A 15,602-nucleotide genomic window follows, 5' to 3' on the forward strand; every position below is an offset into this window, starting at 1 on the left:
CCTACAGATTAATCTATAAATACAGTAACAGACACATAAACAGATATACAATATTTGTGATCTAACTCAAAATCAAGCATTTTATTTGAATGATAATTTTTTGTTCCTTTTCTAAGGGCAATCAACCTCTTGCTGTATCACACATACACACGAAGCTGCCTCATACAGAGTTAGTCTCTTTGTCTATTAGGTCCATATTGCACAGTCTGACTGGAAATGGCTCTCCAGGGGACCAGGTGGTGGTCTCTCTCATCACCTGCTGCCTGCTCCTTTTAACTAGAGAGGCCAGAGATTAAACCTGGGAATTTTTATGCATGCAAAGCAGGAGTTTTACCACTGAGCCATAGCCCCTCCAACACCTACCACTCTCAGCTGCTCATTTTATTAAAGAGCCTCTACAATGAGATAATATGTCTTAACAGAAGCTGCAAGTCTCAACCCACTTTAGAAGACACTCAGTAACAATAAAAAAAATTGTCCATAAACTTTGCTAGGCAAGGAATAGAGGACCCAAACTGTTTTTGTGAATTATCCCTAAATTCAGTCCATGTTATCACAATTATTACACTATTAGGAAAGTAGCAAGTCATACAAAACAGTTTTAAAGCACAACTCCATGTACAAAAACTTGTCCTATAAAATTGTACAACCAAACATTTTCTTTTTTAGAAAGTGTTGGTTTGTAAAATCAACTAGTCAATTGAAAGTCAGCTTTGACAGCTGCTTTTTGAAAAAGGAATTGTCAATGTTATTTGATTCTATCAAACTCATTTCACTAAATGGAGTTGCCATTTAAGCAGTAGATGCTTCTATTGCAACCAGTTTAAAAGAGCTTAGATTTGGCTGGAGGGTTCCCACATTTAATACAACTAAAGGCTTCTAGTTTTATGGCTTGCACAAGGTGAAAGCTGCATCCAACAAGAGCATGACAAAAGGGCATAACAAATACACACACAGAAGTAAAAGCAACATTTATCCATTGATAGACTGATAACATCCAGCTCCATTTCTCCATTACGCTTTATAGATGAGTCGATAGATGTTCTGAACAGGTACCGACAAGCTGTACAAGGGTCAATAAACTGAAGTTCAATCCACATAATCCAAGAGTTGATATAGGTCAACAAGAAGGCCAATCAGGGATTAAAGTGACAAGGTGTGGTGGCATAGCTCAATGGTAAAACATTTTCTTCATATGCAGAATGGAACTCCCTCCCCAGGGGCATTAGTCTATTCTCTTCTATCACTGTCTTCTACCAGTGGATGAAGACTGTTTGTTTGTTTGCTTGCTTGTTTGCTTCCTCAATGACCACTCCTTCTTGCCCTATGTTTTAATTGCTGGGTGTGTGTTTTTATATATACATTTACTCTTGGTTTGATTATTGTTTGATAATGTTCTGCTCTTAATTGTGAGCCACCTTGGTGGACTTGATTTGAAAGAAAGGCTGAATATAAATTCTATAAATAAATAAAAATAAAATAAATGTATGCCACTCTAAGGCCCTTGGAAGAAGAACCCTATACACAACAGATAAAGTAAAATGTTGACTAGGAAACCAGTATTATGGGTATTTGGCTCACAGTTATCTTTCCCGCCCCACCCCACCCCAACTAAACCCTGATGCATTAAGACATCTTATAAACCAAGCCGGACACAGTCATTGTCCCTGAACAGCAGAAATGCAGCAAATCGCACTAGCAGTGTATGAGCTTACCTCCCACATTGGACTTGACATAAGAAAGTAGGTTCAGCTCTCTAGGATTTCCAAGGAGCAAGTTGGCTGCATGTTCTAATCCCAACTGTCGGGCCCTCTGAGCCTTGGTGCCTTTACTTCCAGTTTTATACGGACCGTACTAGGATTTAAAAAAAAAACCATACACATACAATATGGGTGAATAATATATATTAAAGTAAAAGTAGCAGAGAACCACATATTGGCACTTATCCTACTGTCACACTGAGCAACGCCTGAAGCATTCCTTCCAGCCTAAGGAGCCTTCCTCTAACTTGTGGCTCTTCCTCTAAACTTGGAGGAAGACTCCTTAATCTAAGACTGGATACATGCCAACATTCTAGACTTACAGGGCAATCCTAAGCAGAGTTATTCAAGTCCAAACCCACTGCAATCAATGGGCTTAGACTGAAGTAATTCACCTTAGGATTGCACTGCCAGTCACCACCAGTGTATTTTGTTGTACTTTACTGATATAGCCACAGAGATCAATGCACTACTTACATCTAAATTGGACTATTGCAATGCGCTCTATTAAGGCTAACCTTGAAGATGGTTCAGAAGCTGCAGCTAGTGCAGAATGTTGCAGCTAGACTACTGGTTGGGGCCAGCTATCAGGAGCACGTGACCCTAATATTACTGCAACTGCATTGCCTACCGATCCACTCCTGAACTCAGTTCAAGGTGCTGGCTCTATCCTTTAAAGCCTACATGGCTTGGAACCAGGGTATCTGAAGGACCATCTTCTCCCATGCATTCCTGCCCAGGAGGTAAGATCATAGAAAGAGGCCCTCCAGACTGTCACATCAACCAAAGAAGCTTGATTAGTGGCTACAAAGGAGAGGGCCATTTCGGTGGCAGTCCCTCAACTACGGAACAATCTCCCCAGGGAGGTGCGCCTGGCTCCTCACTCTCTATGTTCAGGAAGCAGCTGAAGACTGTTTTATTTAGGACATCTGTTTAATGCATTCTGTGTTTTAACTTTGTTTTTAATATATAAAATAAAAGGCATGTTAAAATATATTGAAAATGTTTTTCCTTTAAAACCAGGAAGGAAGTGGTGTGAAAAAGAACAAAAACTCAAATTCTAAGACATATTTAGAAGTTGACTGGAATCAATTTGGACTTACTATGGTAAAAACATCAGTAATGCCAGACATCCTTGCTTGAAAAGGACCATTACCAAACTTCTCCGATCACACTCAATCCTCAAGGAGTGTGGGATGTGTTTTAGACACACTTGGGTCACAAGGTACACCAATGTGTCCCATCATGTTTGCACAGCAACCCGTACAAACTAACAATGATCTTTCAAAAGCATGCCCACCATTATTTATTTTACTTATTTGTGTACCACCTCATAACCCTAAGGTTTTCAAGAAGCTGGACAGAAACAAAAAAGAAAATAATAAATAAATTGAACAGCAAAGCCAACAGAACCAGTATTTAGAAGTCCTTCACAACAACACACATGGGCTCCATCATGACAAACCTAAAGAGGATCAGCAAACAAACCAAAGTAGAAAGGACAGTAAATGTTTTAAGAACACTGCAAGAATCAGATGGATGTGCTTTAAAAAGAAATACTAACCACATGATCCAGCTCCTCCAAGGTTTTGCAGTTTAGCAAAGCAGTTAATAAGTTTTCTGACAGCTTTGCTTCCTTCTTAAGTTTCTGTATTGTGGAATGGACCTTTTTGATAACAGCTCTAAAACAAAAGGAACCAGGTATCAGTTAAAATACTACTTATTAAATTATAATAACTAGTACTCCACTACTCCTAACTCTGTATGCAATTAGGAGCAGTGGCACCTTAAAGATTAACAAAATATACTGTGGAATAAGCTTTCATGAGTGAGATGTAAGAATGACATCAGTTGACAGGAATATGTATACAGATACATACAAACAGAAGGGCGCTGAGTATATTACTGCCCACTTGATCAAGCTCAAGCTCATGAAAATTTATTCCTCAGTGTATGTGTTTGTCTTCACAGTGCTGTAAGACACCCTGCTGATATGGATGTAGTTGACCAACACTGCTACCTTTCTGATGTTTAGCTCTCAGTCTATACAACCCTATACAAGAACTTTTGAAACCAAGAACCTGCACTTCCAAATGGCCCCCATTAATCAAACATAATGGTCAACTCTATAAGGTAGTCTGGGGGTCATGGGACACAAAGGCTGTGGTCTACAATAGATGTTACCTCTGCTCTGCTGTTACTTCCTAATGCCACGTTCATAATTAAATAGCAAATAATATTATTTTTGTGTGGTGGGTAAGAACAGTTTTTTAAAAAAACACTGTGGGGTTTTGTTCTCAATAACTCTAAGAAGTCATATTCCATGAGTCTTTGGCGGCATTCCAACAGAAGGCAAACCTGTTTTCAGAGCTGCTATACTTATCTAACATGGCAATGACTTTATACAAAGCTGGAGGCTTTAAATTACACTTAAATAAAAAAAGTTTGGCAACTTTTCCCTCTGTGAAGTGAAAAAATACCTTCACTGACCAAGAGAAATCAATGCACCCAGTACTTTCAAATGCATCAACAGAAACAGACTCCATTTTTGTTCAGGGTGTGTTAAAATAGGAAATACCACTTCACATTGCAGGTGGACATCTCATTTTTTCATATTCCCATCTACAAAACTGGTATAGTAGGGATTGGCCAACTTCCTTGAAGATAATTTAATTTGATGCAAGGTATTAAAAAGATGATGGTGGTAATGAAGTTACTCATTTGCATTCATTCTCCTGTTCCACCCCACTACATACTGTAGTTCCTCCAATGTTTGCTGCACCTCTCGCAACGCATCAGCTTCCAGATTGTTGATGAGCTCTTTCCGGTACCGGGCAATGAAAGGAATAGTGTTGTCATCTTGGAAAAGACGGATTATGTTTGCACACACCCATTCTTCAATGCCAGTCCTTTGTGACAAGACCTGCAACAATAACCAAAGTCCTTGCAAAAACTAACAATGATTTCCCAAATGAGAGCATGTTTAGAACTATAAATGTATGTTGTCTGAAGTTTAATTAAAGGGTGTAAATGGTTCAAAGTCACGAGTCAGCTTTGTGGCTAAATGGTATTTAGACCCAGGCTCCCCCAGTTCTGTACTCACAGCACACTACAGTGGCTCTATCCGGTCACATTTATTGTTATAGTAAGCCACAATACTGGTAGTCAGAAAGTTCACAGCACAGGAACAACTGAGACCTAGGTAACATGAGCAAGCCCTATCAGCCTTAGGCTTCTGTCTGTGACAATGCCCTACCTCACCAAGCCATTGTGTAGTGGCTAGAGAGGCAGACTAGGACCTGGAGGGCTCAGGTCTGATTCCCTGCTCTGACATGGAAGCTCCCTGGCTGATCTTGGGCTAGTCACACACTGTCTGACTAACTCACCTCAAAGGGTTGTTGTGGGGATAAAATAGAGGAGAACAGATAAGTCGCTTTGGTCCCCACAGGAGAGAAAAGCAGGACACAAATGAAGTAAAATTTAAAAAATAAATGAATGAAATTGTGAGGGTTATAAAACACCCTATAACCAAGAAGCAGTACAGCAACACAGATCAGTTTTAGAAACAGTTTCTCTCACAAGACTGTGGCAGCTTATAATGTGGCACAAGATCTTAGGACTGAATCACTAGAGACCTCAAACTGTTATTTGGAACAGCCCTCCTATAAAACAGAAAAGGAATTCAAAAATCACATAATTCTCTCAACTTTTCCTTCAGGATGGGAGTGGCCAGGAGAACAATCAGAAGACCGAGGGGGGGGGGACTGTCTCTCTCCTAAGGGATCTTTGATGGAGAACTAAGCAGGAAACAGATTTATTTATTTACTTCCTTTATACCCTACCTTTTCTCCCCAGTGGGGGCCCCAAAGCTGCTTTCATCGTTCTCAGCTCTACCTAAACTAAGCTATGGGATGAGATACCACAGGTAAGTTGGGTAGGGACTATGCTGAAGGGATTTTGTTTATATTAATTTAGAATTCTCAAAGTGGCAAACATGCATGCTTACTATCCAAAAGAATTAGAAAAAGTAGGTAACAACTATGAACCAAGACTACAAGAAAGATCATCTGTTTTGCACTCTCTCCCTGAACACAGAACATTGTCATCTTGGAATATTACATTCAGATTTCCAAACAGCTAAATCTCTGGAATCTCCCTTCCCATTACAAGCATCAGAATGACAATTTCTTTTAAAATACATTTTCTTGTGAAACCCAAGACTTAACTGTATCCTTCCAATGCTGAAGCTTACACTATGCTCTCATTAAGACACAGAAGAGTAGACAATTTATTTCATAACAAAAAATACAGGCCAATCAATTTTGTGGGTTATGTTTAGCCCTGCTGTTATATACCAAAATTTATATTCTATTTAGCAAACTTTCCTTTTGGATTTAAGCATAAAGAATCTGCCAGTGATATTACAAAAGGGAAAAGGATCACGTACCTGTACTATGTTCCAGTTCATTTTCTGGTCTTCATCTGCTTTGGCACACACTTCATATTTTACAGGTTTTCCCTGAGGATGCATGGATGATTTAATTTTTTTTAAAGGAGGCTCATCAAACGCATAGTCTTCTTCAGGCTCTTCCATCTTCACTTCTTGTTTAGATAAAGCACTTGTGGAGGGTTCTTCAACGTTATCCAAGCCACATATAGAATGACCTAAACCAAGATTCTTCATTGGAGGCACTGCGGCATTTTTAGCTCGACTTCTTGGTTTTGTCTCTTCCTTAAGTTGCACTCCTTCCTTGTTCCCTCCAGAAACAGCAACAGGTAAAGGAGATTGCTGCCCAAGGCACCAACAGAAGAGGCATTTACAAAACAAAAGGAGGTTAGTACTCGAACACTGTGGCACAGTTGAATGATAAAGGCTTTTCTTAAAAAATACAAGTTATTTCCTTGAATTGTACCCATACTTTATATGGCCACAGTTCAACTTTGCATACATAGAAACCATGACTAATATGTCAAAATTAAACTATTCATCAAAATATAAACATTATATAGCTCAGGGCTAGTTTTAAAATATTAAACAAGATTTTATCCTTATTCTCTCCCCCACGCCCCCAATTCATTAGCAGAAATTTTCTGTAGGCTCTAACCCAGTATCTGGCTAGGGCTATGTCATTCCGCGGAAGTACAGGAAAAGTGTTGCAAGTGAGAGCAGATTCTGAATGCAGCTGCCTACGAATCTCAGTCTTTTTTTTTTAAAGGAAGTTTCTCGCCTTATGTTAATCTTCAAAATTATTGCTGAACTAGCAGTTGCTGCTAAAATCTCAGAGGCAAGAAAGATATGAATAAGATTTTCAGCGACTGAAATTATACAAAAGTTAGTATAATTATGCACATTATGCAGAATTGAGCTTTCTTGGCACAAATCCATAGCATTTAGATTTCAAAGTGCAAAATATTAAGCTTTTGAATACAGTCATATAACTCACCAGACAGAACAAGTCAATTTAAAGCTCACTCAAAGAATCACAAATAGACACACTGGGAACTGTTTTGATAGCATAAATGTGGGGTTCAGGCACATACATGAGGCATCACCTAAGGCGCTGCAGACATTAATGATGCCAGTTGCTTACCATGAGTGAACAACCAGGGAGGGCTGCAAGATCGTATGCTCTCCAATATATACACCAGTCCTTCTAGAGTGCAAATTTCATCCACTGGGTTGAACTGCAGTTACCTGCTATATTGATAGTGGTTTTAACTACAGATAAGGCTGAAGAGGATACCAACTGATGCAGGATCTGGAACCACTGTCACAATTTAGCTAAGGATATCAGGAAGAGAATGTTGGCCATGGCTGGTGGCACTGCTGGGAGTGCAGTCACAACCACAACCAAGGAATGGCCTGTTCAGAGAAATAACTAGAGATGCTTTACAAAAAATAAAAATTCTCTCAGACCACTTTATCGTTTAAACCAAAAGAGGCTATCAAAGATGCTCACCCACCCAAACTTGCCAAAAAACACAAATGAGCACTGATGCAGTAAACTAAATTCTTCACACAATGTTCACAAAAATAATTTAGTGAATTTGAGAGTAATATACAAGAGTGAATACAACATGTGAAATTCTAAAACATCATAATCACTATAATATCATCACAATCAATTATACACAGCAAGGTGTTACAACACCGAGTAGCATGTGTATCCTCAGAAAAGGGAAGAATCCCAAGAGTTCTCTTATGAGCTGTCTTCAGTCAGTACACTGAGGATTCCCGCTGAAACCGCGGGGGCAGATGAAAAGTCCCTCAGGACAAAGTGGAAAGGAGCTGGAAGACTGGGAGGAGAATGGAATGTGCAGGTGGAGAACAGCAACCGGGAGCCCCCGAGGGGGACCTCCCCGCCCGACAAGCCTCCGGGTATCTCAAGCTTGTTTCATGAGCACTTCTTTACGGGGCGTGGTTTCTCCTACCACGATGGTATTTCTCCGACTCTCCCACAAACTCTTTCACGTGCTGAAACTCTACGCGGTCCCTGGAAGTGTATTCACTCTTGTATATTACTCTCAAATTCACTAAATTATTTTTGTGAACATTGTGTGAAGAATTTAGTTTACTGCATCAGTGCTCATTTGTGTTTTTTGGCATTTTATCGTTTAGGCAACCAGCAGAGTAGTCTGGTTCATATCAATACATACAAGGAACATTTTAATTATAAGCAAGATCCATGTGGAGAGAGCATCAGGAAAATAACGAGCATGCTATTTGGCCAAGGGTGGGAGGAACACATCATTCAAAAATGATTTAATGGACAATGGACAATTATATGCCTGTTAAATGTGTGCTTGTTAAAACTGGTATATTGTTTCTTGATTAAATGTACCAAAAATATGTTATCAAGGTACATATACAAATTGAGTATGCATTATCTAAGAATATGTGGTTTTAAAAGTGGTTTAATTTTATAAAAACAACAGTAGTCCTCTAAGTAAATTAGTTAAAGATGGTGAGCCCAATTAAGTGGGATAGCTAGGTGACATTGAAGATGATTGTAATATGAAGTAATGTCTTGAAAATATAGAAATATGACAGTTTGAGAATTAAGCATCAGGTTCCCAAGAGCTCCCTGCATAAGTAGTACCTGTGTGCCAATATAATGGACCAGCAAAATGCTCTCTTTTTAAATAAACTGTCTTTGTCTCTCTCTGCATATATAGAACTAAATGCTGATACTTTTAGGTCTTCCAAAATCATTTAATTGTGAAGGTTTTGTGTATAGAAATGTAAAATGGATGTACAAATTCTTTAATAATATTTTTGTGCTATAGTCAAGATCAAGAATCTAGGATCTTTGTCACGATACATCTTTTGCCAATGTATTGGGAAGCTAATTAAAAGTCTACAGTTTCTCAAGGGAAAACTGGTATCTAGATTATTTTTACAAAGGGGCATTGGCAATACCACGCTTGAAGTTGGTATCCTGAATTAAGCAGAAACTTCACTAGAAATCTAGCAAGTACTTATCTAGGTGCTATAGATGCTTTACAAGTTTATTTCCTTGGAGCCCTGACATTACCTTTGAAAGTTTGGTTGAAAGTTTAGATCCCAATAGAAATGTTAATCACCATATCCCAGGTTTAGGAAAGCAAATTGATTTCTTCCTAGTATTACTTACTGGCTCCTCTTTCACCACTACCTTCTTGGTCCTTTTACGAGGCACAGTAGTTTTCTTCTGAGTTACAGCTGCTTTTCTTGCTCTGGGCTCTTTCGGTTTTGGGACCCTGGCTTTACTTGTAGCTTTCTTTCGGGGCTCCCACTCCTCTTCGTATGTCTCCTCCTCCTCCTCTTCCGAGGATCTCAAAAAGAGAGAGAGAGAGCTTTAAATTGGATAGAGTTATACATGATACTGTAATTTTCAAGAAAGAAAAAAAGCTGAAGCATAAGAAATGGACAAAAAATGGCAGACCATGCAATGTCAAAATAATCACTGCTCAGAACAGATGGCAGAATGCATATAATGGGCAACACAGTTCTTAAAATTGTGGCACTCCACTCTCCAAAAGAAGGATAGCAGCCAGCAAGCCTAGTGCTGCAATCTGTTATGTGCTTGACTGTTCTGCTGGTTTTACATACCTAGGCTTCTGGTTTTACATGCCCATCATCTCACAAGTTATCTCATATATTGCGTATAATTGAGTATTCTGTATATCTTGGTGTTAGTCATCAAGGGAAAGAATGGGATAGTGTATTAAACAAATCTTTACTATTTGCTTTGCCTTTTAGACAAACCATTACAAAATTCTAATTTAAAATGCTGTATTTTAATATTTTATACCAGCCAATTTTAATTGTTTTGATATAATGTTTTAATGTTTTTATAATGTTTTTACTGTTTTAAACTGTTGTTAAACCGTCCTGAGCCCATCTGATGGGGAGGGCAGTCTAGAAATGTGATAAAATAAAAATAAAATAAATTAAAAAAACTTCACTTTAAGAGAAAAGTTAAGGACTTAAATATTCACTCATGCTAAAAAATGGAATTTATAAATTAATTTATTTAATACCATTGTATTCTGCATTTTGTCTCAAAAGGGGGACTCAAAGTGTGCTACAGCATAATTTTAAAACAGCAATCATAGCAGTAAAAATGTTAAAAGCAAACATCAACAGCTGTGATTTGAGTATTATTTTTATTTTATTTTTTTATTTCAAATTTCTATTCCACCCTCCCCGCGGGTGGGCTCAGGACAGATAGCAACCTATTAAAACACAATTAAAATTCCATATACATTAAAACATCATTAAAACAGCAGCATATTTCTATTCATACAGCGGAAGCGATCAGACTTACAAATTTAAAAACAGGATGGTGGACAGCCTTCACAGAGAGGGTCGGAATTTTTATATACCAGCAGGGTGCAATCTGACATTTCATCCTTACCATATAATTTATGTTCCACGAATCTCTTTTTAATGTTATTTACACCTTAACATTGCAATTAACATCTTTTCCTCCCAACATGTATTTATTTATTTTATTTTATTTATGTCATTTATAGTCCACCTTTCTCATAGAGACTCAAGGCAGATTACACAGTGTGAGATATCCACACAGTAATTTCAATATATAACCAAATTCTTACTAAACACTTATATTACACTAATCCCCACATTCAGTGTAGTTCCCTCAATCTGCAGAGGCAGATAATCATGGCTAAAAGATTAAGGGGAGTGTGGTTGCATGGAGCCTACACTATAAGCAAGCAGAAAGAGTCAGAAATTACACCCTAGTCCTGTGCACACCTATAGTGAAAACATGCACACAACCTACAGTGTTATCTACTCAGACTGGCAGCAGCTCTCCAGGGTCTCAGGTAAAGATATTTCATGTCACCTACTGCTCAGTCTGTTTAACTGGAGACATTAGGGATTGAACCCGGGACCTTCTGGATGTGAAACAAAGGCTTTTCCACTGATCCACAGCCCCTTCCCAACTAGACCCAAGTTTCATCTGTAAATTCAACATGTGTTGGCTCTTTCTTACCAACAGATGTACAAGCAGGATATATCTGTATTCACTGTAACATGCGAACAGGGCTATATACTATCAGTGTACTTGATATTGTACACTTGATATTTCTTTGTATGCATGTTGAGTAATTCTTTTATTACATTCAATGCATGTACAGCTGAACATGAGATTTAAACCCCACTTTAATCCAGGTACTGGTACCCAACTTTATTTGTAACTAAACACATGTTGGCTTCTTCTTGCAAACAGATGCAAGTACGCAGGTACATGTGCTTTCACAGTAACTTATGTACAGGGCTTGTGTCTGTATTGCTCAAAGAGCACAGTTTACAGTTCCATGATCTATGATTCACAAGCAAATTTGTTAGTGCCTTATCTCTTCTCCTAAACAGACAGCTTGTTTTTATCCAGAATATCCTTGTTTTTTTAAAGAAAAAAAATCACTGAATTACGTATGAGCCCTCCATGGTCTTGCCTCTCTCTCTCTATATATATAGGTCTTGCCTATATACATAAGTTCAACCACACTCCTATACAACTGAAAATCGTAACAAATTAAATTCCTTTGAAAATAACTCCTTGTGCCTCCCCTCCACTAAATTTGGCACTTGTTAGATTAATTACAAAAGGGGTTTTTTTTGTTTTAATTGGGTTGGGCTATGACTGTATTCCATAAACACTTTCCCTTTATTTCACTTACCCCTCTCTCTCCCACTCTCCCCCTCCTAAGATAACTGGTTGTGCTAATGCTGCCAGGACTAGCGCCTGTGCTTCTGGCCGGACAGTTTAGGGCAGACATTCCATGGAGGAGCCTTACTTCAACATCTTCCATGGTGCTGTATAATTATGATAGTCATACATAAACCCCTGGAACGCTAATATGTTTAACTTAGATTAAAAGTTAATGAACATCTTTTTCAACTCACGATTTAAGAAAGGAAGGTAGTTCATCTTCTGGCGTGGCTGGTTTTGCTATTGTTCTAGCTCTTCTAGGCAGAGCTGACATCTGAGAAAAGGGGGGTAAAAAGGATCAATATGTGATTTTTCTCTCCTCTAAAGGTTGATGCAGATATACCACTGCCAGTTGGTTAACAAGGGCTAAGTAACTGGAAACAAGGTGTGGAATCCCAGGATCCCTCCCACTCACAACTTTTGGAATACAGGTTCCCCCCCCCCCCCCCGCTTAGCAGAACCACATTATATCAGCAGCAATATTAACCACAATCAGGGTCTTCTGAAGATACTACCCCACGGCTGGGCAAAATCAACAGCTGCCCACACACGTGCTTTCTCTGTGGTAGCTCCCACCTTATGGAACGGCCTACCTGAGGAGGCCAGGAAAGCACCTGGTCTCCTGACTTTCCACAACCTGCAAAACTGAATTATTCAGGAAACTTTCTACCCAGGTTACAGGACCATGTCATAAGAAATAGGTCAGAGAGATGTCTAGGTAGGGACGAGGACTGAATGCTTCACTATTGGATACTGTCTGCTGATGTAGGTATACACCTACTAGCAAGTTTCCACACTGCTATACGTACCATGGGAATAAGTTATACTTTGTTTCAGATAGATTTAATCTCTGTGCTTGGCTTTATGCTTGTTTTAAAAAATTTAAAAAATACCGTTCACTATTGTAGCTGTTTCCCTGAAACAGCTATTATACTTTGCTCAGTGACCGTCCTAGCTGTCAATTATATTGTATTGCTACTTGCACTATTGTAATCTGTCTTGGATCTCAGTGAGAAAGGTGGGCAATCAATTAATCAAAATCCATTATCAAGTGCACGCAATTTTAAGGTGGAACATACTTGGCAAGCAGTTGCATGTATTTTGTACTAAAACAAACATACCCAAGTACAAAACAACCCTGTAAAAATTACCAAGAGTAATATGGTAATATGTCCGAGGAGGAAAAAATCTAATCTATTTTAAAATTCTGTTTTAAATACATTCATCTGATGCCTTCATACTTGATATGAAGCACATGTATTTTGTACTCAGATAACATAATACTTTTTTAAGTGATCATTGCTATAAACTGGCCATTCTGTTCTTATTTTATATGCATTTATAGTCCTGTCATATGTAGAGTGCTACCCTGTGCATTTCATGGTCTCCAGGCTCTACTGCGTTCAAAATAATACAGCTTTCTGTATTCAGGAGCACTGATAGGTCATCTGAGGATTACACCACATGTATCTGTCTTGTTTGGCGTTCCTCCACTAACAGTGCAATCCTAAGAAGAGTTACTCCAGTCTAAGCCTATTGAAGTAAATAGGCTTAGACTGGAGTAACTCTGTTTAGGATTGCACTTGGCCCTCCTCCCTAGTTGCGTTGTTACGTTCATTTGGTATGCTTTATTGAAGCACGCTTTATTGAAGTATATACACTTATAATTTAAATACTGTATTATGTTTTAATGTTTCCTTAAGGACGCTATTTAGGAGGAAAGGAAGCAGAGAAATGCTTTTAATAAATAAACGTGGGGTCTAGAAAAGCTCTCGCCACAATTAATCTGATGGTTAATTAACCAGAACGAGGGTTCCTCCAGCTCTGAAGATCAAGCATTAGCAACGCTCGTACAGCTCTCAGCCCCAGAAAGCGCGGTGGTTGCAGGTACTGGCTTATGTCCTCTTTCTGCCCCTGGCTCATAGGGAAACCACGGCAGTTGCAATCCTACGACTGAACACAGCCACCCGCCTCCGGCAGCAGCCACGTAAGTTTCCGGTTTAGACGCTTCATTCCCACCCACCGACCCCCCCACCCCTTCACGCACCTTCCCGTGTTGCTTTGTGCACGGGAGACGTTTCGTTTTGCTCCCCTCCAGTCGCTGATGTAGGCTTCGGGTTTGAAAGCAGCGCCACTACATCCGGAACAGCAAAGCAGCACCAGGCACCGAAACCCCGGCAGGCTACAAAGCGCCCCGGCCAGCCGGGTAGAAGGAGGAAGTGATTGTTCTACAAAGCGAGGGAGACCCGGAACAGCTCGTTTCCGACCAAATAAGAGAGGCGGCTTTTGCTGGGGGGTTGAGTTGGGGTAGTGTTTGCTCACAATTCCCGCCTTCGGGGGGGGGGGGTGGGAACTAGGACTGACTAAAGTCTCGCAAGATCCCCTTGCCAGCCGGAAAAAAATGTTTGCAAAGATAGTCTGTGGTGGGTGACCGTATTAGTCTGGAGCAGAAGAGCAAGATTCGGGTCCAGAGACACCTTAAAGGCAAACTACAATCCCACGGTATGAGCATGAGTCTAGGAAGATCATACCCTGGAAATCTAGTTGATCTTTAAGGTACCACTGGATCCAAATGTTTGCAAAATCTACCAACCTCGCAACCCAGCAAAGGGCACGGTGTCCAGCGGTTCTGATAACGATCCACGGGAAAATCAAAAAGAGTCCAGTAGCACCTTTAAGACTAACCAATTTTATTGTAGCATAAGCTTTCGAGAATCACAGTTCTCTTCGTCAGATGCATGGAGGGCAAAAAGAGAAACTGGTCAGATAAAGAGGAGGAGAGGGGGGCGGGGTAGATGCAAACATCTTCTGATATGCAGATGCAAACAGCTCCTTCTGATGTGGAGATCAGTTTGCTTCTGTAAAGGTTCAGAGGACATAGCCGTGTTAGTCTGTAGTAGCAAAATCAAAAAGAGTCCAGCAGCACCTCCAAGACCAACCAATTCCACTGCAGCACAAGCCTTCGAGAACCACAGCTCTCCCCGCCAGATGCATCTGACAAAGAGATGCATGGGAAAACACGGCCATGATCTGCAAAACTTATTTCTTGCCTGCCTCAGTTTTGTAGCATGACCCCAGCATCATGCATATGACCTTAATGGACTTGAATGATTCTAATGCACCATGTAGGCGACATGTTGGCAAGATTCATTTGAAACCAGTGCTTTTGTGTGTGTGCAGGTCAACATGCACATGCCAGTGCTCATATATGAGGTTGCGCTGTTTCCCACCGATTCCTCCCTTGCGACTTAGGAGGATCCTGGAAAAAAGTGCCTGCACTCAGTATCGGTGAGCAGTGTCACACACGCAAAAAACCCGTTTGAAACTAAAATAGGGTAATATTTTATGGGACTAAATAAAATGTAAAGAACACAATCAAGAGCTAGTGGAAATGTCTTGTATACCAATAGCCAAGTTGCCCTAATCCTGGATACTTAAATACAGAGATTGGAGCTATGCGGACTTCCGCTTCGCTTGCCCACACTGAAGCAGATTTTCCTGCCAAAATCCAAGTTTGCTTGTTATGGCTGAGCAGCCCCAAGTAGCATGTCTCTGTTTATGGCTGTAAAGTTCTTTTTGTCTCACCCTGATAAGCAATTATATTTTTGGCTTTTTAGCC

At 39.8% G+C, this 15,602-nt stretch overlaps 1 protein-coding gene across 3 annotated transcripts in view; it reads right to left on the reverse strand.

The window, feature by feature from the left end:
- The window catches only part of SRBD1 (S1 RNA binding domain 1), a 194,881-nt gene extending 180,729 nt beyond the window's left edge, over window positions 1-14,152 (reverse strand). For 2 of the 3 annotated variants that reach the window (XM_054996779.1, XM_054996794.1), the window contains exons 1-7: window positions 14,031-14,152; window positions 12,178-12,257; window positions 9,395-9,575; window positions 6,208-6,549; window positions 4,517-4,683; window positions 3,325-3,442; window positions 1,716-1,854 (exon numbers count right to left, since the gene is read on the reverse strand). In XM_054996779.1, coding sequence (XP_054852754.1) covers window positions 1,716-1,854; window positions 3,325-3,442; window positions 4,517-4,683; window positions 6,208-6,549; window positions 9,395-9,575; window positions 12,178-12,257 — 1,027 coding nt within the window. In that variant the 5' untranslated portion in view covers window positions 14,031-14,152. The remainder of the gene's footprint in view (window positions 1-1,715; window positions 1,855-3,324; window positions 3,443-4,516; window positions 4,684-6,207; window positions 6,550-9,394; window positions 9,576-12,177; window positions 12,258-14,030) is intronic. The other variant, XM_054996788.1, reaches the window with a different exon arrangement.
- Window positions 14,153-15,602: the final 1,450 nt, after the last annotated feature.

The sequence above is a fragment of the Eublepharis macularius genome, chromosome 1, assembly GCF_028583425.1.
Source record: "Eublepharis macularius isolate TG4126 chromosome 1, MPM_Emac_v1.0, whole genome shotgun sequence".
Lineage (NCBI taxonomy): Eukaryota > Metazoa > Chordata > Lepidosauria > Squamata > Eublepharidae > Eublepharis > Eublepharis macularius.